Genomic DNA, 25,574 nt, shown 5'->3' with positions numbered 1-25,574 from the left:
AATGATATTTTTAATTTGATCTTGCTTCGTTTTCTCTTTGGACTTTCAATTTGAATTATGAATAAATATATCCTCCATAAAAGTATTCTCTGCGAGAGATGAAGGTAGTTTTAGTTCAGAAGTTTCCGGTGTGTAGCCTGGTTTATTGCAGTCTAAGTTTAGTTTGAAATCAAAGAGCTGAAGTGGAAGTTATGTCACAAAACTACGTGTTCTCATAAACTGGTATGTATGATATCGTACCAAAATCTATGCACACCGATACGTAAGATATCCTGCGAAACAATGCGACCGCCAGCTACCGAGCTCTGAGACGCCGAACAATAGATGGCTATGTGTTAGTGACAGATGATAGGTGTGTGTGTTGTGTGTGTGTGTCTGTCTGTGTGTGTGTGTGTGTGTGTGTGTGTGTGTGTGTGTGTGTGTGTGTGTGTGTGTGTGTGTGCGAGTATGTGTGTCTGTCTGTGTGTGTGTGTGTGTGTGTGTGTGTGTGTGTGTGTGTGTGTGTGTGTCTGTCTGTGTGTGTGTCTGTGTGTGTGTGTGTGTGTGTGTGTGTGTGTGTGTGTGTGTGCAAGTGTGTCTGTGTGTGTGTGTGTGTGTATGTGTGTGAGTGCGTGCATGCATGTGTGTGTGTGGTTTCTGTTAACTAGTCAAACCAGTGAGCATTTGTCAATAAAGTTACAGGTATTACTGCTGAACATCCCCCTGGAGCACAGACAGTACTTCCCCGTAGGCCACTGTTGTGTAACAGACGTGTATAAAACTGCTGCCACAACACCCAAACTGCCAACAACCTCCGTCATGACGCTCTCTGTTCTTATAATGACTCTTGATGAACTTCCCTTGAGTCGAGAATAACAATTTAAAAACCTTTGACGTTGTCAGCATGATGTAAAGTCTCTTAGCCAGCGGGAGAAACACTACTGCACATCACCAAGGAAACCAGGAAGGTCAAGAAGACGCCATTCTGTGATCCAGTATCCAGTTAATATAACACCGGTGAGTTCACACGGAGAGAAGTTACACTCTGACCTCAGAGATAATCAATCATCAATAATCAGAAACTGCTGCCTCAGTCACACGTTTCTGTGTGAGAGGGTTAATAATCTCACTCAATCTGCTGTTGTTAATGGACTTTCACCTGAAACTCTCTCTCTCTCTGTCTCTCTCTCTCGCTCTCTCTCTCTCTCTCTGTCTCTCTCTCTCTGTCTCTCTGTCTCTCTGTCTCTCTCTCTCTCTCTTCAGTAGTAGACGTCGTAGAAGTCAAACGGCTACAGGTGAAATGGACGACGCCTATAAGGTAAGCAGTGTGCTGTTAAACTCATATCGTAGTCTAGAAACTTGTCTCTGCAGTGCCTTGACTCAACATTCATAAAAGACATTATAGTACTCCGGTCCAGATTGTTTCGTCTCTGAAATCTCTCACAGGCAAAGTGTTGGTAGTGCAGCCTGTCCTGCAGACATGGCACCACGGTAGACCCCACGGTAGGTGCCACGGTAGACACCACGATAGTCTTAACGTCTCTGTGGCTCTGAGCGATGATGATGCCGCTCTCGGAGTAAGAGAGGACAAGGGCGCGGCTCTGTGAGTTGTTCATAACAGCTGTGATGCAGCCAATCAGACACGTGTGGATATGCAAATCACATATTATTTACATAATTTCTAAAGGCTTCATGGTCCGGATGGAAGCCTCTCGCAGTTCGGTTTTGGACTGGAGTCGGACAGTTGGTGACCACTGGTTCACAGTTTTCTATTAACAGGTTTGTGTGTCTGTTTGTCCAATCAGAGCCATGATCAGCTGGCAGAGGAGCAGACCCACAAAGACAGAGTTATTCTGTCGATGGAAGATGATACAACAAACAGGCCAATAAGAGAGCAGGGGGCGGGCTCAGACATGATTTACACCATCGAAGACGTCCCGCCCTGGTATCTGTGTATTCTCCTGGGACTACAGGTAACACTGGCTTCACACATGGTGGATAATATGGCCGCCGCTCTGACCATCCTGCTATGTTAATTTGATTGGAAATGTCCTTTCTGCCCATTTTATTTCTATGATTTTAAATTTAGCAGACTAGTGCCGGCTGTGCTGCTGCTTCAGGTTTACGAGTTAACTGTGTACTACTGAGTTACTGTTACTGTGTACTACTGACAAAAGAGGGGAGACCAAACAGGTTAAAATGCCAATAAAGTGTTTATTGCAACAGAAACAAACTACTATTAACAAAAGAATCAAAACAGACAAGAAATCAGTGTTATCAGTAGCGTGTGCAGTGTACGTGTGAGTGCAAGATATGTAAGCAAATCACAACTGCAACAAAAGAAATAAACCAAACCCAAACCAGGAGATGTGGAACCTAGGAGCAGATGAATCAAGAGAGAGAACAATCCAACATGACTTGTATAAATAGTCTTGGTTGAGGCCTACCCAGGTGTCCACCAATCAACTAACGAGCCCTCCCAAACTGCCAGCTCAGCCAATAAAGCCAAAAGCAGGCAGAAAAGGGAGGGTTCGAAACACTGTATACTACTGACTTTCTGTTACTGTGTCCTACTGACTTACTGTGTACTACTGACTTACTGTTACTGTGTACCACTGACTTACTGTGTACTACTGACTTACTTTGTACTACTGACTTACGGTCACTTACTGACACATTATTATTCATTAAAGTATTCAGCATTAAGTTTACATGTATATGTAACTTGTGCTGATATTACAGTATGCCTCTCTGACATTCAAAAGCAGAACTTGCACTTTGCGGTATTAATATATATTACTTCAGAAAAAGACATTTTAAATACTTTTGATATCCTTTTGTTTTCCAGAATGTATGCTTGCTAACTCAGCACAATGTTTTTTTTTCAAGGTTGTACACATGCACAGTATGTAACAATAACCAATAAACTATCAATAAAACAAATCCCTGAACTGTATTTAAATAAAATAAAATATCCATACATTTCCATAGAAAACTATTTTAAATATTTATGTTCAGTGCTTCTGGTTTTTAGGCAATGTTTTTGTCGTGTAGGACACTGGATACAGACCATGATGTAAGGTTTTTTTTTGGACAATTTTGTTTCAGTCCTGTTGTTCAGCAGCTGCAGATTGACGACCAGAACCAAAGACAGACCATTGGGTCTTGTGTTTGTCCAATCAGAGAAGGGATTGATGTCACCTGTTCTTCTCTGTGCTTAGCATTACCTGACGTGTTTCAGTGGCACTGTGGCGGTGCCGTTTCTCCTGGCTGAGGCAATGTGTGTCGGCCGAGACCAGAACACCATCAGCCAACTGGTGGGAACCATTTTCACCACTGTGGGAATCACAACTTTGATCCAGACCACAGTCGGAATCAGGTGAGACCCTAGTAGTCAGGAGAGACTGTAGGAGTCAGGAGAGACCCTAGTAGTCAGGAGAAACTGTAGGAGTCAGGAGAGACTGTAGGAGTCAGGAGAGACCCTAGTAGTCAGGAGAAACTGTAGGAGTCAGGAGAGATTCTAGTAGTCAGGAGAAACTGTAGGAGTCAGGAGAGACTGTAGGAGTCAGGAGAGACTGTAAGAGTCAGTAGAGACTGTAGGAGAGACCTTAAGAGTCAGGAGCGACTATAGGAGAGACTGTAGGAGTCAGTAGAGACTGTAAGAGTCAGGAGAGACTGTCGGAGTCAGGAGAGACTGTAGGAGAGACTGTAAGAGTCAGGAGAGACTGTCGGAGAGACCGTAAGAGTCAGGAGAAACTGTAGGAGAGACTGTAAGAGTCAGGAGCGACTGTAGGACAGACTGTAGGAGTCAGTAGAGACTGTAAGAGTCAGGAGAGACTGTCGCAGTCAGGAGAGACTGTAGGAGTCAGGAGAGACTGTAGTAGAGACTGTAGGAGTCAGTAGAGACTGTAAGAGTCAGGAGAAACTGTAGGAGAGACCGTAAGAGTCAGGAGTGACTGTAGGAGAGACTGTAGGAGTCAGTAGAGACTGTAAGAGTCAGGAGAGACTGTCGTGAGTCAGGAGAGACTGTAGGAGAGACTGTAGGAGTCAGGAGAGACTGTAGGAGTCAGGAGAGACTCTAGTAGTCAGGAGAGACTGTAGGAGTCAGGAGAGACTCTAGTAGTCAGGAGAGACTGTAGGAGTCAGAAGAGACTGTAGGAGTCAGTAGAGACTGTAGGAGTCAGGAGAGACTGTAGGAGTCAGGAGAGACTGTAAGAGTCAGTAGAGACTGTAGGAGAGACTGTAAGAGTCAGGAGAGACTGTAGGAGAGACCGTAAGAGTCAGGAGAAACTGTAGGAGAGACCGTAAGAGTCAGGAGCGACTATAGGAGAGACTGTAGGAGTCAGTAGAGACTGTAAGAGTCAGGAGAGACTGTCGGAGTCAGGAGAGACTGTAGGAGAGACTGTAAGAGTCAGGAGTGACTGTAGGAGAGACTGTAAGAGTCAGGAGAGACTGTAGGAGAGGCTGTAGGAGTCAGTAGAGACTATAAGAGTCAGGAGAGACTGTCGGAGTCAGGAGAGACTGTAGGAGAGACTGTAAGAGTCAGGAGAGACTGTAGGAGAGACTGTAAGAGTCAGGAGAGACTGTAGGAGAGACTGTAAGAGTCAGGAGAAACTGTAGGAGAGACCGTAAGAGTCAGGAGCGACTGTAGGAGAGACTGTAGGAGTCAGTAGAGACTGTAAGAGTCAGGAGAGACTGTCGGAGTCAGGAGAGACTGTAGGAGTCAGGAGAGACTGTAGGAGACACTGTAGGAGTCAGGAGAGACTGTAGGAGTCAGGAGAGACTCTAGTAGTCAGGAGAGACTCTAGTAGTCAGGAGAGACTGTAGGAGTCAGGAGAGACTCTAGTAGTCAGGAGAGACTGTAGGAGTCAGAAGAGACTGTAGGAGCCAGTAGACACTGTAGGAGTCAGGAGAGACTGTAGGAGTCAGGAGAGACTGTAAGAGTCAGTAGAGACTGTAGGAGAGACTGTAAGAGTCAGGAGAGACTGTAGGAGAGACCGTAAGAGTCAGGAGCGACTGTAGGAGAGACTGTAGGAGTCAGTAGAGACTGTAAGAGTCAGGAGAGACTGTCGGAGTCAGGAGAGACTGTAGGAAAGAGTGTAAGAGTCAGGAGTGACTGTAGGAGAGACTGTAAGAGTCAGGAGAGACTGTAGGAGAGGCTGTAGGAGTTAGTAGAGACTGTAAGAGTCAGGAGAGACTGTCGGAGTCAGGAGAGACTGTAGGAGAGACTGTAAGAGTCAGGAGAGACTGTAGGAGAGACCGTAAGAGTCAGGAGAAACTGTAGGAGAGACCGTAAGAGTCAGGAGCGACTGTAGGAGAGACTGTAGGAGTCAGTATTCAATTCAATTTCAATTCAATTTTATTTATAGTATCAAATCATAACATAAGTTATCTTGAGACACTTTACAGATAGAGTAGGTCTAGACCACACTCTATAACTTACAAAGCCCCAACAATTCCAACAGTTCCAGTAATTCCCTCAAGAGCAAGCAGTGCGACAGTGGCGAGGAAAAACTCCCTCTTGGGAAGAAACCTCGGACAGACCCAGGCTCTTGGTAGGTGGTGTCTGACGAGCGGGTTGGGGTGTGATGAACAGTGGAGATAGTAGTCACATTAATAATGGAACAGTGACTGGATGTAGCGGGAAGCTGCAGGGTTCAGCAGGACGCAGCATGACATTGCAGGGCATCGCTGAGCTCAGCAGGGAGTGCAGCAGGACCACGGCGACAGCTGCAACCAGGATCTTGGTGCCAACGTTCTCCAAGGAAATACGCTTGGGGAAAAAAGCATAAGGACCCGCGGGGAGTAAACTCCCAGAAGCTAGGATTAGTAACTTTAGTAACTTAGTAATTTCTGGGACGGGCTGCACACAAATAGTAATAGTAATAGTAATAGTAACGTAATAGGAAAGGAGAGGAGAGAGCAGCCCAGTGTGTCAAAGGAAGGAAGTCCCCCGGCAGTCTAGAACTATAACAGCGTAACTATAACAGGTAACTAAGAGAGACAGGTCATAAGGAGAGGTAGCTTTTTCGGGCTTAGAACTCTCCCCTGCCGGATCGGGCTTGGCTGGCCTGCCTCCCTCTACTTTGTTATGTATTATTAATCTAACAATTATGAAGAGAAGCAGTTGGGCCAGTTAGGTGAACACTGCAACTCCTCACTCCCTAACTATAAGCTTTATCAAATAGGAGAGTTTTAAGTTCATTCTTGAATGAGGTGACAGTTTCTGCCCCCCGAATCGGGAGCTGGTTCCATAGGAGAGGAGCCTGATAACTGAAGGCTCTAGCTCCCATTCTACTTTTAGAGACTCTAGGTACCACCAGTAACTCTGCATTCTGGGAGCGCAGTGCTCTAGTGGGACAATAGGGTATTAGGAGCTCTTCTAGATATGATGGTGCTAGACCATTTAGAGCTTTGTAGGTCAAGAGAAGGACTTTAAACTCAATCCTGGATTCAACAGGAAGCCAATGCAGAGAAGCTAATACAGGAGAAATATGATCTCTTTTCTTAGTTCTTGTGAGAACACGCTGCAGCATTCTGGATCAGCTGGAGAGTCTTAAGAGACTTATTTGAGCAACCTGACAGTAGGGAATTACAATAGTCCAGCCTGGAAGTAACAAATGCATGGACTAGTTTTTCAGCTTCGTTTTGAGACAGGATATTCCTAATTTTGGCAATGTTACGAAGATGAAAAAAGGCTGTTCTTGAGGTTTGTTTTAGATTGGCATTAAAGGATATATCCTGATCAAAGATAACTCCTAAATTTCTAACAGTGGTGCTGGAGGCCAGGGCAACACCATCCAGAGTAGCTATATCTTTAGATAATGAAGTTCGGAGGTGTTTAGGGCCTAGCACAATAACTTCAGTTTTGTTAGGGTTTAACATCAGAAAATTATAGGTCATCCAGGATTTTATATCCTTAATGCACGCTTGAAATTTAGCTAGCTGACTGGTTTCGTCTGGTTTGATTGACAAGTATAATTGGGTGTCATCCCGCATAACAGTGAAAGTTAATTGAGTGTTTTCTAATAATATTGCCTAGAGGAAGCATATATAAGGAGAATAGAATTGGTCCAAGCACTGAGCCTTGAGGAACCCCGCATGGCTTACTTGCGCGTACTTGGAGGATTTATCATTAACATTCACAAATTGAGATCGATCAGAGAAATAGGACCTAAACCAACTCAGAGCAATTCCTTTAATGCCAACCAAGTGTTCCAATCTCTGTAACAGGATTGAATGGTCAATAGTGTCAAATGCAGCACTAAGATCTAGTAAAACAAGAATGGAGACAAGACCTTTGTCTGCAGCAGTTAAAAGGTCGTTAGTAATTTTCACCAGTGCCGTCTCTGTGCTATGATTCTTTCTAAATCCTGATTGAAAGTCATCAAATAAACTATTGCTATGTAGAAAATCACATAACTGATTAGCAACCACCTTCTCAAGGATCTTGGATAGAAAGGGAAGGTTAGATATAGGTCTATAGTTTGCTAAGACCTCAGGATCCAGGGTGGATTTTTTCAGAAGAGGTTTTATCACAGCTACTTTAAATGACTGTGGTACATAACCTGATAATAGAGACATATTGATCATATCTAGTAATGAGGTGTTAACCACAGGTAATGCTTCTTTGAGTAGTCTCGTTGGGATGGGGTCCAAGAGACAGGTAGATGGCTTATCTGAGGATATCTTTAACATTAATTGTTGAAGGTCTATAGGATAAAAGCAGTCTAAGTATATGTCGAGACTAGTCTTTATTTCTAACGACTCTGCGTTTAAAGGTGAACCGTTAGAAGTTGAGTGTAAAAGGTGATGAATTTTATCTCTAATTGTTGTAATTTTATCATTGAAGAAGCTCATGAAGTCATCACTACTCAGAGCTAGAGGAATAGATGGCTCAGTAGAGCTGTGGCTATCTGTCAGCCTGGCGACAGTGCTGAAAAGAAACCTTGGGTTGTTCTTGTTTTCTTCTATTAGTGAAGAGTAATAGTCTGATCTGGCCTTTCTTAGGGCCTTCCTATAGGTTTTGAGACTTTCTTGCCAATCCAAACGAGATTCTTCCACCTCGGTGGAACGCCACTTACATTCGAGGTTTCGCAAGATTTGTTTTAATTTGCGAGTTTGGGAGTTATACCAAGGTGCTAGTTTCCTTTGCTTCATCATCTTCTTTTTCAGGGGAGCAACGGAGTCTAAGATCGTCCGTAGGCATGTCGTAACACCGTCTACAAATGCATCAATTTGAGAGGGACTGAGGTTAACATACAGGTCCTCTGTTATGTTAAGGCATGACATAGAGTCGAATGCTGTAGGAATATCTTCTTTAAATTTAGCTATAGCACTGTCAGATAAGCATCTGGTGTAGGAGCTTTTATCTAATTTAATATAATCAGGTAGTAAGAATTCGAAAGTGATTAAAGAATGATCCGATAATACCGAATTCTGCGAAAATATTATTAAATCCTCAATTTCAATACCATATGCCAGCACAAGGTTGAGGGTGTGGTTAAAACAGTGCGTCGCCTTGTGTGTGAGTCAGTAGAGACTGTAAGAGTCAGGAGAGACTGTAGGAGTCATGACAGACTGTAAGAGTCAGGAGAGACTGTAGGAGAGACTGTAAGAGTCAGGAGTGACTGTAGGAGAGACTGTAAGAGTCAGGAGAGACTGTAGGAGAGGCTGTAGGAGTCAGTAGAGACTGTAAGAGTCAGGAGAGACTGTCGGAGTCAGGAGAGACTGTAGGAGAGACTGTAAGAGTCAGGAGCCGACTGTTGGAGTCAGTAGAGACTGTTGAGGTAGGAGAGACTGTAGGAGTCAGGAGAGACTGTAGGAGAGACTATAAGAGTCAGGAGCGAATGTAGGAGTCAGGAGAGACTGTAAGAGTCAGGAGCGACTGTAGGAGTCAGTAGAGACTGTAAGAGTCAGGAGAGACTGTAGGAATCATGACAGACTGTAAGAGTCAGGAGAGACTGTAGGAGAGACTGTAAGAGTCAGGAGTGACTGTAGGAAAGACTGTAAGAGTCAGGAGAGACTGTAGGAGAGGCTGTAGGAGTCAGTAGAGACTGTAAGAGTCAGGAGAGACTGTCGGAGTCAGGAGAGACTGTAGGAGAGACTGTAAGAGTCAGGAGCGACTGTTGGAGTCAGTAGAGACTGTAGGAGTAAGGAGAGACTGTAGGAGTCAGGAGAGACTGTAGGAGAGACTATAAGAGTCAGGAGCGAATGTAGGAGTCAGGAGAGACTGTAAGAGTCAGGAGCGACTGTAGGAGTCAGTAGAGACTGTAAGAGTCAGGAGAGACTGTAGGAGTCATGACAGACTGTAAGAGTCAGGAGAGACTGTAGGAGTCAGGAGAGACAGTAGGAGAGACTGTAGGAGTCAGGAGAGACTGTAGGAGTCAGGAGAGACTGTAGGAGTCAGGAGAGACTCTAGTAGTCAGGAGAGACTGTAGTAGTCAGGAGAGACTGTAGGAATCAGGAGAGACTGTGTAGAGAACTCTTTCAGGAGAGACTGTAGGAGTAGAAAAGACTGGGAAATGTAGGGTAGGGGAGAGGGAGAGACTTAGTAGCGGAGAGAGTGTAGGAGAGACGTGAGTCAGGCTGGTAGGGAGACTGGTAGAGACTGTAGGAGGGGACTTTAGGAGAGACTGTAAGGTAGGAGATGTGTGGCTGTAGGAGACGTAAGAGTCAGGAGAACCGTAGGAGAAGACGTAAGGTGTGTGAGGGGCGTGTGGTGGAGGCTGTAAGAGTCAGGAGAGACTGTAGAGTGGCGTAGGAGGTGAGGAGGACTGTAGGGTCAGGAGAGACTGTGGTCAGAGAGACTGTAGGAGTCAGGAGAGACACTAGGAGTCAGGAGAGACTGTAGGAAGACTGTAGAGTCAGGAGAGACTGGGTAAGAGCAGGAGTAAGGGACTGAGTAGAAGATTAGGAGACTTAGGAGTCAGGAGAGACTGTAGGAGTCAGGAGAGACTGTAGGAGTCAGGAGAGACTCTAGTAGTCAGGAGAGACTCTAGTAGTCAGGAGAGACAGTAAGAGTCAGGAGAGACTGTAGGAGTCAGGAGAGACAGTAAGAGTCAGGAGAGACTGTAAGAGTCAGTAGAGACTGTAGGAGAGACTGTAAGAGTCAGGAGAGACTATAGGTGTCAAGAGAGACTGTAGGAGAGACCGTAAGAGTCAGGAGAGACCGTAGGAATCAGGAGAGACTGTAGGAGTCAGAAGAGACTGTAGGAGTCAGTAGAGACTGTAGGAGTCAGGAGAGACTGTAGGAGTCAGGAGAGACTGTAAGAGTCAGTAGAGACTGTAGGAGAGACTGTAAGAGTCAGGAGAGACTGTAGGTGTCAGTAGAGACTGTAGGAGAGACTGTAAGAGTCAGGAGAGACCGTAGGAATCAGGAGAGACTGTTGGAGTCAGTAGAGACTGTAGGAGTCAGGAGAGACTGTAGGAGTCAGGAGAGACTGTAGGAGAGACTGTAAGAGTCAGGAGCGACTGTAGGAGTCAGGAGAGACTGTAAGAGTCAGGAGCGACTGTAGGAGTTAGTAGAGACTGTAAGAGTCAGGAGAGACTGTAGGAGTCAGAAAAAAAAGTAGAAAGATAGAAAATTGAGAAACTGTAGAGACTGTAGGAGTCAGGAGAGACTGTAGGTGTCAGGAGAGACTCTATTAGTCAGGAGAGACTCTAGTAGTAAGGAGAGACTGTAGGAGTCAGGAGAGACTGTAGGAGTCAGGAGAGACTCTAGTAGTCAGGAGAGACTGTAGGAGTCAGAAGAGACTGTAGGAGTCAGTAGAGACTGTAGGAGTCAGGAGAGACTGTAGGAGTCAGGAGAGACTGTAGGAGAGACTGTAAGAGTCAGGAGAGACTGTAGGAGTCAGTAGAGACTGTAGGAGAGACTGTAAGAGTCAGCAGTGACTGTCGGAGTCAGTAGAGACTGTAGGAGAGACTGTAGGAGTCAGGAGAGACTGTAAGAGTCAGTAGAGACTGTAGGAGAGACTGTAAGAGTCAGGAGAGACTGTAGGAGTCAGTAGAGACTGTAGTCGAGACTGTAGGAGTCGTGGAGAGACTGTAGGAGTCAGGAGAGAGAGTCTAGGAGAGAGAGACTGTAAGAGTCAGGAGAGACTGTAGGAGTCAGGAGAGACTGAAAGAGTCATGAGCGACTGTAGGAGTCAGTAGAGACTGTAAGAGTCAGGAGAGACTGTAGGAGTCAGTAGAGACTGTAGGAGAGACTGTAAGAGTCAGGAGAGACTGTAAGAGTCAGTAGAGACTGTAAGAGTCAGGAGAGACTGTAAGAGTCATGAGCGACTGTAGGAGTCAGTAGAGACTGTAGGAGTCAGGAGAGACTGTAAGAGTGACGGTGTGTAGAGACGTGAGTCAGGAGAGACTGTAAGAGGCAGGAGAGACTGTAGGAGAGACTGTAGGGTCCCTTGCAACAAAGCATAACTCTCGCCAAAATGCAACCTAGGGTCTTTTTGTGAAGTCAAACTTTTGTTTAAAAGCATATTTAGGACGGAATCGCCACTTTTAAGATTTACCCTATTATTGTTTTATAATACGTATAAACGTATACGTTTTGCCTTTTGCTACACATGAACATGCAACATAACAGGGAGGAGAATAAAGACCTTCACGTTCATATGTCTCTTTGTAGCTTTGCTTATTTAAAGCTAATGTACTTAATTGTAAGTCGCTTTGGATAAAAGCGTCAGCTAAATGACATGTAATGGAATCAGAATCAGGATCAGCTTTATTGGCCAGGTTTGCGTAGACAAACAAGGAATTTGACTCTGGTAATCTTTGCTCTGAAATTACAACACTTAACATTTTAAGAATAAAAAGAGATGACGATAAGAATATAAAAATTAGTGTACAGTATAACAGTACAATAGAACAATTACAATTTTACAAAACATATACAAAAGAGAGGGAAGGTTTAGTGCAATATCGGTCAATAGGCTGAGATTTTAGGATTTAAATATGAGTACAGTGCAATGCAAATCAGTGCAGTGGTAATATATTAATAATATTGTAATTGTAGGATTGAAATAGACATGAGGTAGATGAGCAGAACAGTGGTGGTTGACTTTGTTCAGTGTGAGGGTGGGGGCTATTTCTGAGAGTTCAACAGAGTGACTGCTTGGAGAAAGAAACTGTGTCAGCTTGTTTTGGCGAACAGTGCCCTGCATTGCCTACCAGAGGGAAGGAGGTTGAACAGTTTGTGACCAGGATGTGAGGGGTCTGCAGAGATTTTTGCTGCCCTTTTCCTGACCCTGGACCGGTACAGGTCCTGGATGGAGGGAAGGTCAGCTCTCTTCAGCCCTAATTGTCTGTTGCAGTCTGGCTGTGTCCCGTTTGGTGGCTGACCCAAACCAGATAGTGATGGAGGTGCAGATGACAGACTGAATGATGGCTTAGTAGAAATTGGTCAGCAGCTCCTTAGGCAGATTAAACTTCTTTAGCTGTCGCAGAAAGAATAACCTCTGCTGGGCCTTTTTCTGGACATAGTCAATGTGGGGAGACCGTTTTAGGTCCTGTGAGATGGTTGAACCCAGGAGGAAGGAATCCACAGTGGCCACTGTGTCGTTCTAGATGGTGAGGAGGTGTGTGTGTGGGGACTTCTCCTGAAGTCCACTGTCATCTCCACAGTCTTCTTGTGGTTTAAATCCAGGTGTTTTTTTGTAGTTTATTTAAATAGGGACAGATACAAAAAACATAGATTATTACATAAATAACAATCCAATGCCTGTATCACAGTGTTTATAGCCATGGCTAATTCGCAACACCTGTCCCTAGGAGGGCTTTTTACAGTTCAAATAATAGGAGTCAAATTTTTACAGTGAATACAATAAAATGTCCAAAAAAACAGTTAACAGCAATAAAAATAAGTGTAGTAAATAAACACATCGGACCAGCTGTTCCACATCCTGTCTGTAAGAAGACTCATCACCATCCTGGATCAAACCAATGACTGTGGTGTCATCTGCAAATTTCAGGAGTTTTACAGACGGGTTCTTTGAGGTGCAGTCATTGGTGTAGAGGGAGAAGAGCGGTGTGATGGACCGGGGGGGCGGTTTTTGGATGAGATGCTCCCCAGTCTGACATGCTGCTGCCTGTCTATCAGGAAGCTGATGATCCACTGACAGATGGCGGCAGGCTCTGAGAACTGGGTGAGCTTCTGATGTAGGAGTTCAGGGATGATGGTGTTGAACGCCAAGCTCAAGTCAACAAACAGGATCCTGGCATACTTCCCTGGGAGTCGAGGTGGTGCAGGATGTATTGCAGTCCCATGTTGACAGCATCATCCGCTAACCTGTTTGCCCTGTAGGCAAACTGCAGGGAGTCCAGCAGGGGTCCTGTTATGTCCTTCAGGTGGATCAACACCAGACGTTAGGGCGACAGGCCTGTAGTCATTTAGTCCTGTGATGGAGGGTTTTTTTGGGACTGGGATGTTGGTGGAGCATTTGAAGCAGGAGGGCATGTCACACAGCTCCAGGGAACGGTTAAAGATCTGAGTGAAGATTGGCGCCATATGTTCAGCACAGACTCGTAGACAAGAGGGGCACACATGATCAGGTCCTGGAGCCTTCTTGATCTTCTGCACACATCCTTCTCGGGGGATGGGTGTTGAGGGAAAATCTTTTGTGCGTGAGGGGTGTGATGATGGGTGCTTTTGAAACTTGCAGCAAAAGTCATTCAGGTCATCAGCCAGTCTGGGATTTTCTGCAGGGTGGGGGGATGGTTTCTTGTAATCTGTGATCTTTTGCAGGCCTCTCCAAACGGATGCAGGGTCATTGGCTGAGAGGCTGTTTTTCAGTTTCTCACTGTAGCTTATTTTTGCTACCGTGATCTCCTTTGTCAGCTTGTTCCTGGCCTGGTTGTATAGGTCCCAATCCCCACTCCTGTAGGCCTCCTCTTTGGCTCGATGCAGTTTCCTAAGATTAGGAGTGAACCAAGGTTTGCTGTTGTTGTATGTGCAGAAGGTAAGGCAGTATGTGTTGTTTTAAGGCAGCTGGAGCACGCTGTCCGGGATGCGTTCACAGAGCCAGGTTTCCGTGAAACACAGGGCGGCAGATCTGAGAAAGTCTGAGTTGTTGTGTTTGAGAAACAGCAGCTCATCCATCTTGTTTGCCAGGGACCGGACGTTTGCCAGGTGAATGGCTGGAAGCGTGGTGCATAGTCCCTGCTTCCTTAATTTCACCAGCCTTCCTGCTAGTTTCCCCTGTCTGTGTCTCCGGCAGATTCCATGGAGAACCGCGCGCCTTCAACCAGGATTTTGGTAAAGCTTGCTGGGGTTGTGACAACCAGAGAAAGTGTTCCTGTAGAAGTTTGCCTGATGTTTAAGAGTTCCTCTCTGGTATAAGTTATTGGTGAAGGACCACAGAAAACGTAATAAACGCACAAAAACAAAGTACTAGAGAGCAAAGTACTGAGGCTACTATCCACAGCGCCATCTTAGTTCCATATAAATGCACAGATAATTGTTGTTTTTTGTTGTTTTTTTGTTAGTGAAGAACAATATTGACCTTGTAGTTGAAAAAGGAGCCTCATATAAGAATGACATTTCCTCCTATGGATTCCATACATTCACATTCGGAGATCAACTCTTTTTGACTGGGAAAATGGCAGAAACAACAACTGTTACAGTGAGTTGTTAAAAACTTTCTTTTTAGTAAACTCTGGGTAAACAAACAATGTTGTCAATGCTGAGTTCATGTGTAGAGCCCCTGGTGATACTTGGAGCGAAGTCTCATGTTGTGTCGAGCCTTCTTAGTGTTTTAAAAATAGTGATTTTGATGCTATCATAGTAGTGCCCCTAGCACTCCCATTCAAAAGGCCATTTGACCAAAAAACTAGAATACGGTAAATCTTAAAAGTGGTGATTCCGTTCTAATTACGTTTTTACACTAAAGTTTGACTCAGGTAGATTCACAAAACGACCCTAGATTGCATTTTAGCGAGAGTTACACTTTAAGGGAAAGTTTGCTGACTTTCAACCAGCTGTTGTTTGTGTGTGTAGGCTTCCTCTGTTTCAGGCCAGTGCGTTAGCTTTCCTGATTCCTGCACAAGCAATCCTCAGTCTGGACCGCTGGAAGTGTCCCAGTGAGGGTGAGTGTCTGTCTGTCTGTCTGTCTGTCTGTCTGTCTGTCTGTCTGTTTGTTAGCCCATCTATCTGTTTCTCTGTGTGTGTGTCTGTCTGTCTGTTAGCCTGTCTATCTGTTTCTCTGTGTGTCTGTGTGTCTGTCTGCCAGATGATTTTAATGTTTTAATTAAACATTCACAGGATAAAAATAAGGGGGTTGTTGTTTCTTTCCTTTGCAGAGGCAATTTATGGGAACTGGAGTCTTCCTCTGAACACCTCCCACATCTGGCAACCACGCATCAGAGAGGTACATTACATTACATTCATCACCACTCATACATACATGATGTACATGATGATTATCTGTGCAGATAATCAGATAAAACCTGGTTTGGTTGGTCCAGGTGACAGCTAGAGCAGCATGACTCAGCACGACTCAGCAGGCAACTCAGTTCACCAGATTTATTGTTCGAAGTATAATTAAAGCAGTGTCCAAATCTTCAAATCAGGGCTTTCCAAAGAACAGGCAGAAAGGGCTAGTCTGAGGTATCAAAATCACTGGACAAAGGCAGGCAAGGGTCTTAACTTACTAGAAACACGAGGAAGGAATGCTAGAACTGCATGATCGAACCAAACGATACAAAACAATCTGCCTACTACAGCTAGTCAGAGGGAAGTAATTACACAAAGATGGTGACACAGCAAGGCCAGGAGATCACAAGGGACGCAGACATCATTGAATTTTCATTTTCCATCACCAAGGGACAAGTATTGACAAATGAAAATGTGACCTAATTGCTGATGTGGAACTTGTCGCAGGGAGCAGAACCACTGATTGAATAGATATTTTTGACAGTGGAAGGAACACTTTGAGGAACTTTTGAACCAGTCTGACTCGGGGGAACAAACAGTGGTACCAGCTGTGGATGATATTCAGCCTGAGATTTTGAAAGCTCTGAACCGTATTGGGTCATCTTATATCATGGAGGTGGGACTGGAGCATGAGCTCCAACTATCGTATCACAATCCTCAGCCTCCCTGAGAATGCTACTGTCAGGCAGCTGAAGCGAGTCTCTGGCTGATTGTTGGAGCTCAGATTAAGGAGGACTGATGTGGATTATGTCCTGGTCTTGAATCAGGTGACCAGCGGTTTACTCCTACACAGTCCTGAAGGAGGTGTTTGTGGACTTTGGAGAGTTTATGACTGTTTCCCCCAGAATGTCTTGGGGGGTCTTTTGGGAGTTTGAGGTGCCATGGCTTACTAGATTCATTCAGTCCTTGTTTAAACAGAGAGAGAGAGACCTGTATGTATTCTCAGCAGGAAGTCAGACATGTTCTCAGTGGGAGTTGTTTCTGTCGTGAGTCGCTGGAGTTAAAGCAGCTTAGGGTCAGTGGTTCAGCATCTGAGCAGGATCCTCCTGGATGCATATTTGTGGAGGTTCAGGTTAAGGGTGCATGACCAAGCCATGACACCAATGAAAGGGACATGAATGACTCAATCAAAGCACAATAAAACATGTTCATTTTGGTGTTGTTTAATATATAAATATGAGTTTACTTTAACAATACAAGTGCTGCTGAGCCTTTTTCAGTTCAATTTTGCTACAATGGCAGTCCCACTGTATTTATAGGATTTTACGACCTCAATGGTTCATGTGAGTAAATAGTAGTGATGCACCGAAATGAAAATTCTTGGCCGAAACTGAAAACTGAAAAAAGAGGAAACCAAGACCGAAAACCGAAACCGAAACACCGAAAGAAATTAAGCCAATTATTAGTACCATTGCATTTATGGCTATGACTGTGTACTAACTTTACTAAAATCAAGGCATTGCAATTGTATAAATTAATATTAAAGTTTAATTAAAAAAATATCTAGCAGAAATATGGCTACAATCTGATAGTCACATACAGTATATATATATAGTAGCCTAAGAACAGAATAGCTTACCTATTGTTATTGTTATTATTATTTGAGGCACTTTCTTGCAGGATTTCACTGAACATATCAGACAGCGAGGGTGCATGCCCCTCATCTGGTGCAGAGAGACCAGTCTTTGTTTCTGCGCTCTGATCTCCTCCTGCGCTGGGCGCCGCTCCGTCTCCGTCTCCACGTGGGTTCTCCGCATCCATGGCGTTCTGGATCATTTCTCGTGCGCAATGCTTTATTTCCGCATCCAAGTAATGGTGTTTATAACGCGGATCAAACAGTCGCGATGAAGTGCAGAGGATCTGAATAGATCTCCCTGAAACGTGTGCTGACAGACTCTAAGAGCACTTTTCATTGTTTTCACTCCGTGGTCCGTCTCAACCTCTTTGCTTAGGAGACGCTTTGCAGGTGGATCGGGTACTGACACACGTGCAGGTCACGGTTTTCGGCCGAAAATCTTCGGTGGCCGAATATTCGGTGCATCCCTAGTAAATAGGCAAATCTTAGTTTTAGATTTGAGCTTGTTTTGATGCAGCTGGGATGAGAGCCCAGCAGAGCAGAACCAGACGGGAGGGATTATACATCTGACCTGCGCTCTCCTCAGGATCCTCCAGGAGAAGCCTGACGGATCGGCTGAGTTCTGGTTTTATTCCATTTAAACGGGAAGCTGGAGTTAGACAGTGCAGCCGGTTAATTTATTGATTAATTTGTGTGTTTCAGATCCAGGGGGCCATTATCGTGTCGAGTTCTGTGGAGCTTCTGATCGGTCTGTGCGGGTTGCCAGGTTTGCTGCTGGAGTACATCGGCCCACTCACCATCACTCCAACTGTCTCACTGATCGGCCTGTCTGTCTTCACCACAGCTGGAGACAGAGCTGGGTCTCACTGGGGCCTGTCCACACTGTGAGAAACCTGTCTGTCTGTCTGTTTGTCTGTCTCTCTCTCTATATGTCTGTCTAGCTGTCTGTCTGTTTGTCTCTGTCTGTCTGTCCTCCTGTAAATCTTTTTACCTGTCTTTATTTTTCTGCTCTAATGAACTGAACCTACAACCTGTCTGACAGATAAACAGACAGACAGCTGTCTCTCTGTGTCTCTGCAGGTGTATTTTTCTCATCGTGCTGTTTTCTCAGTACCTGAGAGAGACTTCACTTCCTGTTCCTGTTTACAGAAGGAAGAAAGGGCTGTCGTCCACCAGAGTCCAGATCTTCAAAATGTTTCCTGTAAATAACAACCCCACTCAGTTAAGTGTCTGTTTTCTTGTAGTTACTAAAGCTCTCTTCAGTGTCTAACTCTCTGTCATCTCTCTCAGATCATCCTCGCCATCATGGTGGTCTGGCTCGTTTGTTACATTCTCACGCTGACCGACATGTTGCCGAGCGACCCAGATCGCTACGGACACAAGGGCCGGACGGACGCCCGCGGTGACATCATGGCTTCATCTCCCTGGTTCAGAGTACCCTACCCCTGTAAGACCTGAAATCAGCCAAGCCAACCCGTTCTCACTCCGAACTCGTAAAATATGGACGTTTGGACAGTGGCTGTCAGCGTCTGAAGCGACGAAAAAAACGCCCTTCAGTGTGTTTGTATAACGTAGCAGGGAGAGTAGCAGCTCCACGGGGTTTAGAGAGTAGTATGTAAGGGGGAAATACCTCGTAGTTAGGTTGGTCAGGGGGGTGGATGGTTCAAACACAGGACTTTCACCCAGGAGACTAGGGATCTTGTCCTGTGTGTCACATTTCCTAAAGTCGCTTTCTTCTTTAACGGTCCCGTTCCCGCGAGTCACGGAAATGTAAGCCCACCCACAACCTTTTCCTTAACCTATATTCAAGCACGCTTAGTTAATGCGTGTTATATGACGCTAATGGAGACTTTTAGCGTCAATAACAATGACAAAGGCTCCAGACCAAGTGTCCGCATTTTACCAGATGTTAGTGAGAATCTGTTCGCCAATCACAGGCTGTGTTCAGTTAGTAAAACAGTAAATCACGCTGAAAATATGAAGTTATGAAGAAGATGTGGACGAAGCAACAAGATAGACCTGCTTGATTCTTTCAGGGAATGATTGTAAATTGCGGGGTGCAAATGTTTCCTTCCTGAGACTATTTTGCAGAGCCACCGCCGCTGCGTCTGGAGCTTAGCGCCACCCAAGACCATTGGTTTAAAGAAATTCAAACAACAAAGAGTTTTTTCTCCTATCCAGGCATGTATGTGTAGAGGAGCTATAGCAAAGCTGTAGAATAGGTTCTGGCTATGAGAGACTAATGAAACATAAACTCACAATGACTTAAGTCCCTTCACTGACCCACCCACCTACAAAGTACGATCTGCGAATCCAGGGTGGTGAGGAAAGGACAAGCAATTTGCGGTTGTCAAGTCCTATAACAAAAAGATTTGTGGATCTAGTGGGAAGGTGAATCCAGTAAGAGTTCATAATGTCATAATGTCACTAAAGTTATGCCAGAATGAAGTAAGTCTTGTACAAGACCAAGTGCAATGTAAGAATGAGCGTTGGATATCTCAGGTTTATATCTGTGTAATCTCTGTGGTGTAATATAAATTTGGTGAAGAAATTTGTAGTGTATCAATTTATATCTAGAAAGAATAGTGGCAGACAAGCTTTTTTGACATAATTCTGATCAGAGCTCTGGATCAATCATCACGACCAAGTCGGACTTCTACTTCTCCTGAGACTCAGTGTTCAAGAAAGTCCATTTTAATCCCTTGTCAGAACAGTTTTATTTCGTAAAAACTGACTTCCTGCCTCTGCTCCCTTTGGATCCTGATAGGCCAGTGGGGGTTGCCGGTAGTTACAGTTGCTGGGGTGTTGGGGATGCTGAGTGCCACCATGGCTGGCATCGTGGAGTCGATTGGTGATTATTATGTCTGTGCTCGGATGTCTGGAGCCACGCCCCCTCCGGTCCACGCCGTCAACAGGTGAGACAGGAACTGGAAGTGATGTTTTCTCTCCGGCAGACTCCGCCCCCACAGGTGTTTCATGGTTTGTTTGTTTCAGGGGAATCTTCACTGAAGGCGTCTGCTGCATCATTGCTGGTCTATTAGGGACAGGAAATGGCTCAACCTCCTCCAGTCCAAACATAGGCATTCTGGCCATCACCAAGGTAACAGAGGCCACACCCACCTGAAAGACGTTTGTTTTATACAAACGTACCGGTTTCTGACCAGAAGTGACTGAGTCAAATACTGACTAGATATTTTCTCATATACCTGATCATAAAGGATCAGTATCCCACAACTTTTGTACCTAGTCCTCAGAGCTGGTAAAGTCATGAATCATGTGACTCACCCGAGTTCCCAACATCTTTCATAGGGCAGTTGTTTGAATGGTTGACCCTGTGTGTAGGGTAGATGTGTGAATGGTTGACCCTGTGTGTAGGATAGATGTATGAATGGTTGACCCTGTGTGTAGGGTAGATGTCTGAATGGTTGACTCTTTGTGTTGGGTGGATTTTTGAATGATTGACCCTGTGTGAAGAGTAGATGTTTGAATGGTTGACCCTGTGTGTAGGGTAGATGTCTGAATGGTTGACCCTGTGTGTAGGGTAGATGTCTGAATGGTTGACCCTGTGTGTAGGGTAGATGTCTGAATGGTTGACTCTGTGTAGGGTAGATGTTTGAATGGTTGACCCTGTGTGTAGGGTAGATGTCTGAATGGTTGACTCTTTGTGTTGGGTGGATGTTTGAACGGTTGACCCTGTGTGTTGGGTAGATGTTTGAATGGTTGACCCTGTGTGTAGGGTAGATGTGTGAATGGTTGACCCTGTGTGTTGGGTAAATGTCTGAATGGTTGACTCTGTGTGCAGGGTGGATGTTTGAATGGTTGACCCTGTGTGTAGGGTGGATGTTTTAATGGTTGACCCTGTGTGTTGGGTAGATGTCTGAATGGTTGACCCTGTGTGTAGGGTAGATGTCTGAATGGTTGACTCTGTGTAGGGTAGATGTTTGAATGGTTGACCCTGTGTGTAGGGTAGATGTCTGAATGGTTGACTCTGTGTAGGGTAGATGTTTGAACGGTTGACCCTGTGTGTAGGGTAGATGTCTGAATGGTTGACTCTGTGTAGGGTAGATGTTTGAATGGTTGACTCTGTGTAGGGTAGATGTCTGAATGGTTGACTCTGTGTAGGGTAGATGTTTGAACGGTTGACCCTGTGTGTTGGGTAGATGTTTGAATGGTTGACCCTGTGTGTAGGGTAGATGTTTTAATGGTTGACCCTGTGTGTTGAGTAGATGTTTTAATGGTTGACTCTGTGTGTAGGGTGGATGTTTGAATGGTTGACTCTGTGTGTAGGGTAGATGTGTGAATGGTTGACCCTGTGTGTAGGGTGGATGTTTGAATGGTTGACTCTGTGTGTAGGGTAGATGTGTGAAAGGTTGACCCTGTGTGTTGGGTGGATGTGTGAATGGTTGACCCTGTGTATAGGGTAGATTTGTGAATGGTTGACCCTGTGTGTAGGGTAGATTTGTGAATGGTTGACCCTGTGTGTAGGGTAGATTTGTGAATGGTTGACCCTGTGTGTAGGGTAGATTTGTGAATGGTTGACCCTGTGTGTAGGGTAGATTTGTGAATGGTTGACCCTGTGTGTAGGGTAGATTTGTGAATGGTTGACCCTGTGTGTAGGGTAGATGTGTGAATGGTTGACCCTGTGTGTAGGGTAGATTTGTGAATGGTTGACCCTGTGTGTAGGGTAGATTTGTGAATGGTTGACCCTGTGTGTAGGGTAGATTTGTGAATGGTTGACCCTGTGTGTAGGGTAGATTTGTGAATGGTTGACCCTGTGTGTAGGGTAGATGTGTGAATGGTTGACCCTGTGTGTTGTGAGGTATATATGTTTGAATTGTTGACCCTGTGTGCAGGTGGGCAGCCGGCGGGTGGTGCAGTATGGAGCAGGTATCATGTTTATTTTGGGATCAGTCGGGAAGTTCACGGCCCTGTTTGCTTCACTGCCAGATCCCATCCTCGGAGGAATGTTCTGCACGCTTTTCGGTAAGTTATGTGTTAACAAATAGCTGTACAGGAACAGACATGTTGGTGATGTAATAATATATTCCAGGTTTGTTGATGATGTAATAATATATTCCGGGTTTGTTGGTGATGTAATAATATATTCCAGGTTTGTTGGTGATGTAATAATATATTCCGGGTTTGTTGGTGATGTAATAATATATTCCAGGTTTGTTGGTGATGTAATAATATTTTTTTTTTTTTTTTTTTTTTTTTTTTTTTTTTTTTTTTTTTTTTTTTTTTTTTTTTTTTTTTTTTTTTTTTTTTTTTTTTTTTTTTTTATAATATATTCCGGTTTGTTGGTGATGTAATAATATATTCCAGGTTTGTTGGTGATGTAATAATATATTCCAGGTTTGTTGGTGATGTAATAATATATTCCGGTTTGTTGGTGATGTAATAATATATTCCAGGTTTGTTGGTGATGTAATAATATATTCCAGGTTTGTTGGTGATGTAATAATATATTCCGGGTTTGTTGGTGATGTAATAATATATTCCAGGTGTGTTGGTGTCTCTCAGGTACGATCACAGCCATCGGTCTCTCTAACCTGCAAATGGTTGATCTGAACTCGTCAAGAAATCTTTTTGTTCTTGGGTTCTCGATGTTCTTCGGTCTGACTTTACCGAATTACTTGGACAACCACCCAAACTCCATCAGCACAGGTGAGAGTGTGTCAGTGTCGTATCCTTTAAATGGCTATAAAGTCTAAATCACACTTTCTGCTGTGCTGCGGCCGCAGTGTTAAAGGGCTCCTTACTGCACAACATGATCATTCTGTTGATCATACCTGCCAACATTTTGATGTGAAAAAGAGGGAGATTTTCTGAGGTATTGGTTGGAGTGGCCTACTTACAATATTACAATTAGCTGACGCTTTTCCAGCCAGCGACTTCCAATTAACATTCACACACCAATGGCGCAGCATCGGCAGCAATTCAGTGTTTAGTTTCTCGCCTGAGGACATTTGGGACAATTAATGAGCCTTAAATCTTATAAAAATGAAAATACTCCAAAAAGAAATAATGTTTTTCGCAGCTAGCATGGTCATTTTCACCTCTGCCTTTGTGACTTTATCAGCCTCCGACACTCTTCTCAGAGGAACGAGCTGATGTTAGACGTTCCTCTTTGTGCCTCCAAAGCCTGTTTATGTTGTGTTTGCTAACATCAGTTTTCCCGCCGTGTCCTAAACTAGAGTCTGCCCGTATACTTGCAAAACGCAGTGTTTGCTGACGTGGCTAGCAGCTAGAAACAGGAATGTCTAGCACCAAGAGGACAGACATTTTGACTTGACTTTAGGAGCTATTTCATCTATTTTCATTTCAGCTGACTGACTCGAATGGGAGCTTGAACGCATGGAATGCCAGGTGGGTTGTTTGGGTTGCCAGGTTGTACCATGAGATATCCTCCAGTCTGGACAAACACAGGAACTGTGAAACCATTTGAATCATTGAAATCGGGAGATTAGGGCAGGAGAAAGGGTTAAAAGTAGGGAGACTCCCACGTAAATCGGGACTGTTGGCTGGTATGGCGTTGATGTACCTGCTGCTGCTCATCAGGGTGGTTAAATGTCTCTCTGATCTGTTCCTGAACATCATGTTGTCTTTCTGTAATGAAAGAATAATCCTACAGGTTTACAGATGATCCAGCAATTAGCCCCGGGTTACAGATATTAGTGAGCAGGACTGTTCCATTTCGGCTTACAGGAAATCTTTCTCTACTCTCAAAGTATCTAGGAGGCTCTAAATATTTGAGTGCAGTAGACAATGTTGATGTAAGATTTTTTTTAAAACGTATGTGTAGATGTAGATCCTAAAGATCAGTTTTGTTTGTTCAGGTCTGGCAGAGCTGGATCAGATCCTGACCGTTCTTCTGTCCACTGAGATGTTTGTTGGAGGTTTTCTGGCTTTTTGTCTCGACAACACAATGCCAGGTAACACACACACACACACACACAGAGACACACTAGCACATATAACCATTATACTGCTATTATACTGCTAAGCTTATCACCTGTAGACTCCAGCTTAGTGCTGAAAAGACACATGAAGACTGAAGTCAATCTGAAAATAGATAGAGATAGATAGATGTACTATGGGATGTGTATAAGCATGAGACGCATGCAGTGACAGGGCAGGTAAGGTGCTCTATGGTAAGGTGCTCTATGAGAGTGTGTCATGGTGGTAGTGGAAATAAGTCCAATAGTTAAAGGATAAAGGGAGGGGTTGTGCATATGGGCTAATATAGCCAGTAAACAGTGTAAACAGTGTAAGCAGTAAACAGTGGGCCAGTGGACAGTCAGTACATAACTGTTGTTATAGGAGGTAGTGGAAGACAGAGAGGAGAGGCAGACAGACTATGCAGAGAAGTCTCTCTTTCTTCTTCCCTTTAGTGAAGCATTGTAGAGTAGTATGGCCCTGTGGACAAATGTCTTCCTCAGTCTGTCAGTTGTGCGTGGCAATGTGCGTAGTCTTGAGAAACATATCAACAACAAAAAAATGCTGAACTGTTTGTTTTAGAGAGGTCACTCCGTGGACACACACACACACACACACACACAGACACACACACAGACACACACACACACACACACACACTCAGGGCCAGCTGTTACTGTGGGCGACAGTGTCGATTGAGATAAATATGTCTCATAGAGATGAAGAGAAACATTTATAAACAGTGTGTGTGTCTGTGTGTGTGTTTGTGTGTGTGTGTGTTTGTGTGTGTGTGTGTGTGTGTGTGTCTGTGTGTGTGTGTCTGTCTGTCTGTGTGTGTGTGTGTCTGTGTGTGTGTGTGTCTGTGTGTGTGTGTTTTGTGTGTGTGTGTGTGTGTGTCTGTGTCTGTGTGTGTGTGTGTGTGTGTGTGTGTGTGTCTGTCTGTGTGTGTCTTTGTGTGTGTGTGTGTGTTGTTTTTGTGTGTGCAGGATCAAGACAGGAGCGAGGGTTAGTGGAGTGGAGGTCTTCCTCCTTCTCCTCCTCTTCCTCCTCCTCCTCCTCCTCCTCCTATGATCTTCCTTTGGGGATGGGTGTGATCAGACGGACTCACTGGCTCAGACGGTTTCCCATCAGCCCCTCCTTCAGAGGTTTCCGGGCGTCTGACGCCTCGCCGCCGAAGGAGGAGGAGGTGCCAGAGAGAGGAGAAGAGGAGGCGCCGGACATCGACGTGTCCAGTAGCAAGATGTGACTTTGATGAGCGGGAATCAAACCTGTAGACGTGACTCAACTGTTTTAGTCTCCAATTGAATAAAAATCTGCTCTTCTGTCAGAGATATAAGAATGTTTTACAGGTGCTTTATTGATCAGCTCGAGGAATGAGGGGCGAGGGGGGGGGGGCTAGGAGCTAGAAGCTAGGAGTGAGGAGCTAGGAGCGAGGAGCGAGGAGTAAGGAGCTAGGAGCTAGGAGCTAGGAGCGAGGAGCTAGGAGCTAGAAGCGAGATGCTAGGAACTAGGAACTAGGAACTAGGAACTAGGAACTAGGAGCGAGGAGCTAGGAGCGAGGAGCGAGGAGTGAGGAGTGAGGAGTGAGGAGTGAGGAGTGAGGGAGCTAGGAGCTAGGAGCTAGGAGCGAGATGATAGGAGCTAGGAACT

At 44.8% G+C, this 25,574-nt stretch overlaps 1 protein-coding gene across 4 annotated transcripts; it reads left to right on the top strand.

Annotated features, from left to right (window-relative positions):
* The first annotated feature begins 778 nt into the window (after positions 1-778).
* On the top strand, positions 779-25,296 carry slc23a1 (solute carrier family 23 member 1). 4 transcript variants are annotated; one of them, XM_039777724.1, is made up of 15 exons: positions 779-996; positions 1,243-1,297; positions 1,785-1,952; positions 3,201-3,358; positions 14,975-15,063; positions 15,277-15,344; positions 17,688-17,869; positions 18,066-18,186; positions 18,276-18,432; positions 19,753-19,900; positions 19,980-20,085; positions 21,839-21,968; positions 22,509-22,652; positions 23,825-23,920; positions 24,911-25,296. In XM_039777724.1, exons 2-15 carry the CDS (start codon positions 1,280-1,282, stop codon positions 25,168-25,170), a joined length of 1,845 nt encoding a protein of 614 aa, XP_039633658.1. In that variant the 5' UTR covers positions 779-996; positions 1,243-1,279; the 3' UTR covers positions 25,171-25,296. The 4 variants fall into 4 exon arrangements, with proteins under 4 accessions (XP_039633658.1, XP_039633659.1, XP_039633661.1 ...); XM_039777727.1 differs by lacking the exon at positions 779-996 and adding an exon at positions 1,426-1,482 and having other exon boundaries at positions 1,270-1,297; positions 24,911-25,295; XM_039777725.1 differs by lacking the exon at positions 779-996 and having other exon boundaries at positions 1,201-1,297.
* Positions 25,297-25,574: the final 278 nt, after the last annotated feature.

The sequence above is a fragment of the Perca fluviatilis genome, chromosome 16 (genome assembly GCF_010015445.1).
Source record: "Perca fluviatilis chromosome 16, GENO_Pfluv_1.0, whole genome shotgun sequence".
NCBI classification, from domain to species: Eukaryota; Metazoa; Chordata; class Actinopteri; order Perciformes; family Percidae; genus Perca; species Perca fluviatilis.
This window is presented reverse-complemented; position numbering and strand designations above follow the sequence as displayed.

Coding starts and splice junctions, on each gene's coding strand:
- slc23a1 (XM_039777724.1), top strand. Junction 15,064..15,276: donor CTGGAAGTGTCCCAGTGAGG/GTGAGTGTCTGT, acceptor TTTCCTTTGCAG/AGGCAATTTATGGGAACTGG. Junction 18,187..18,275: donor AGATCTTCAAAATGTTTCCT/GTAAATAACAAC, acceptor CATCTCTCTCAG/ATCATCCTCGCCATCATGGT.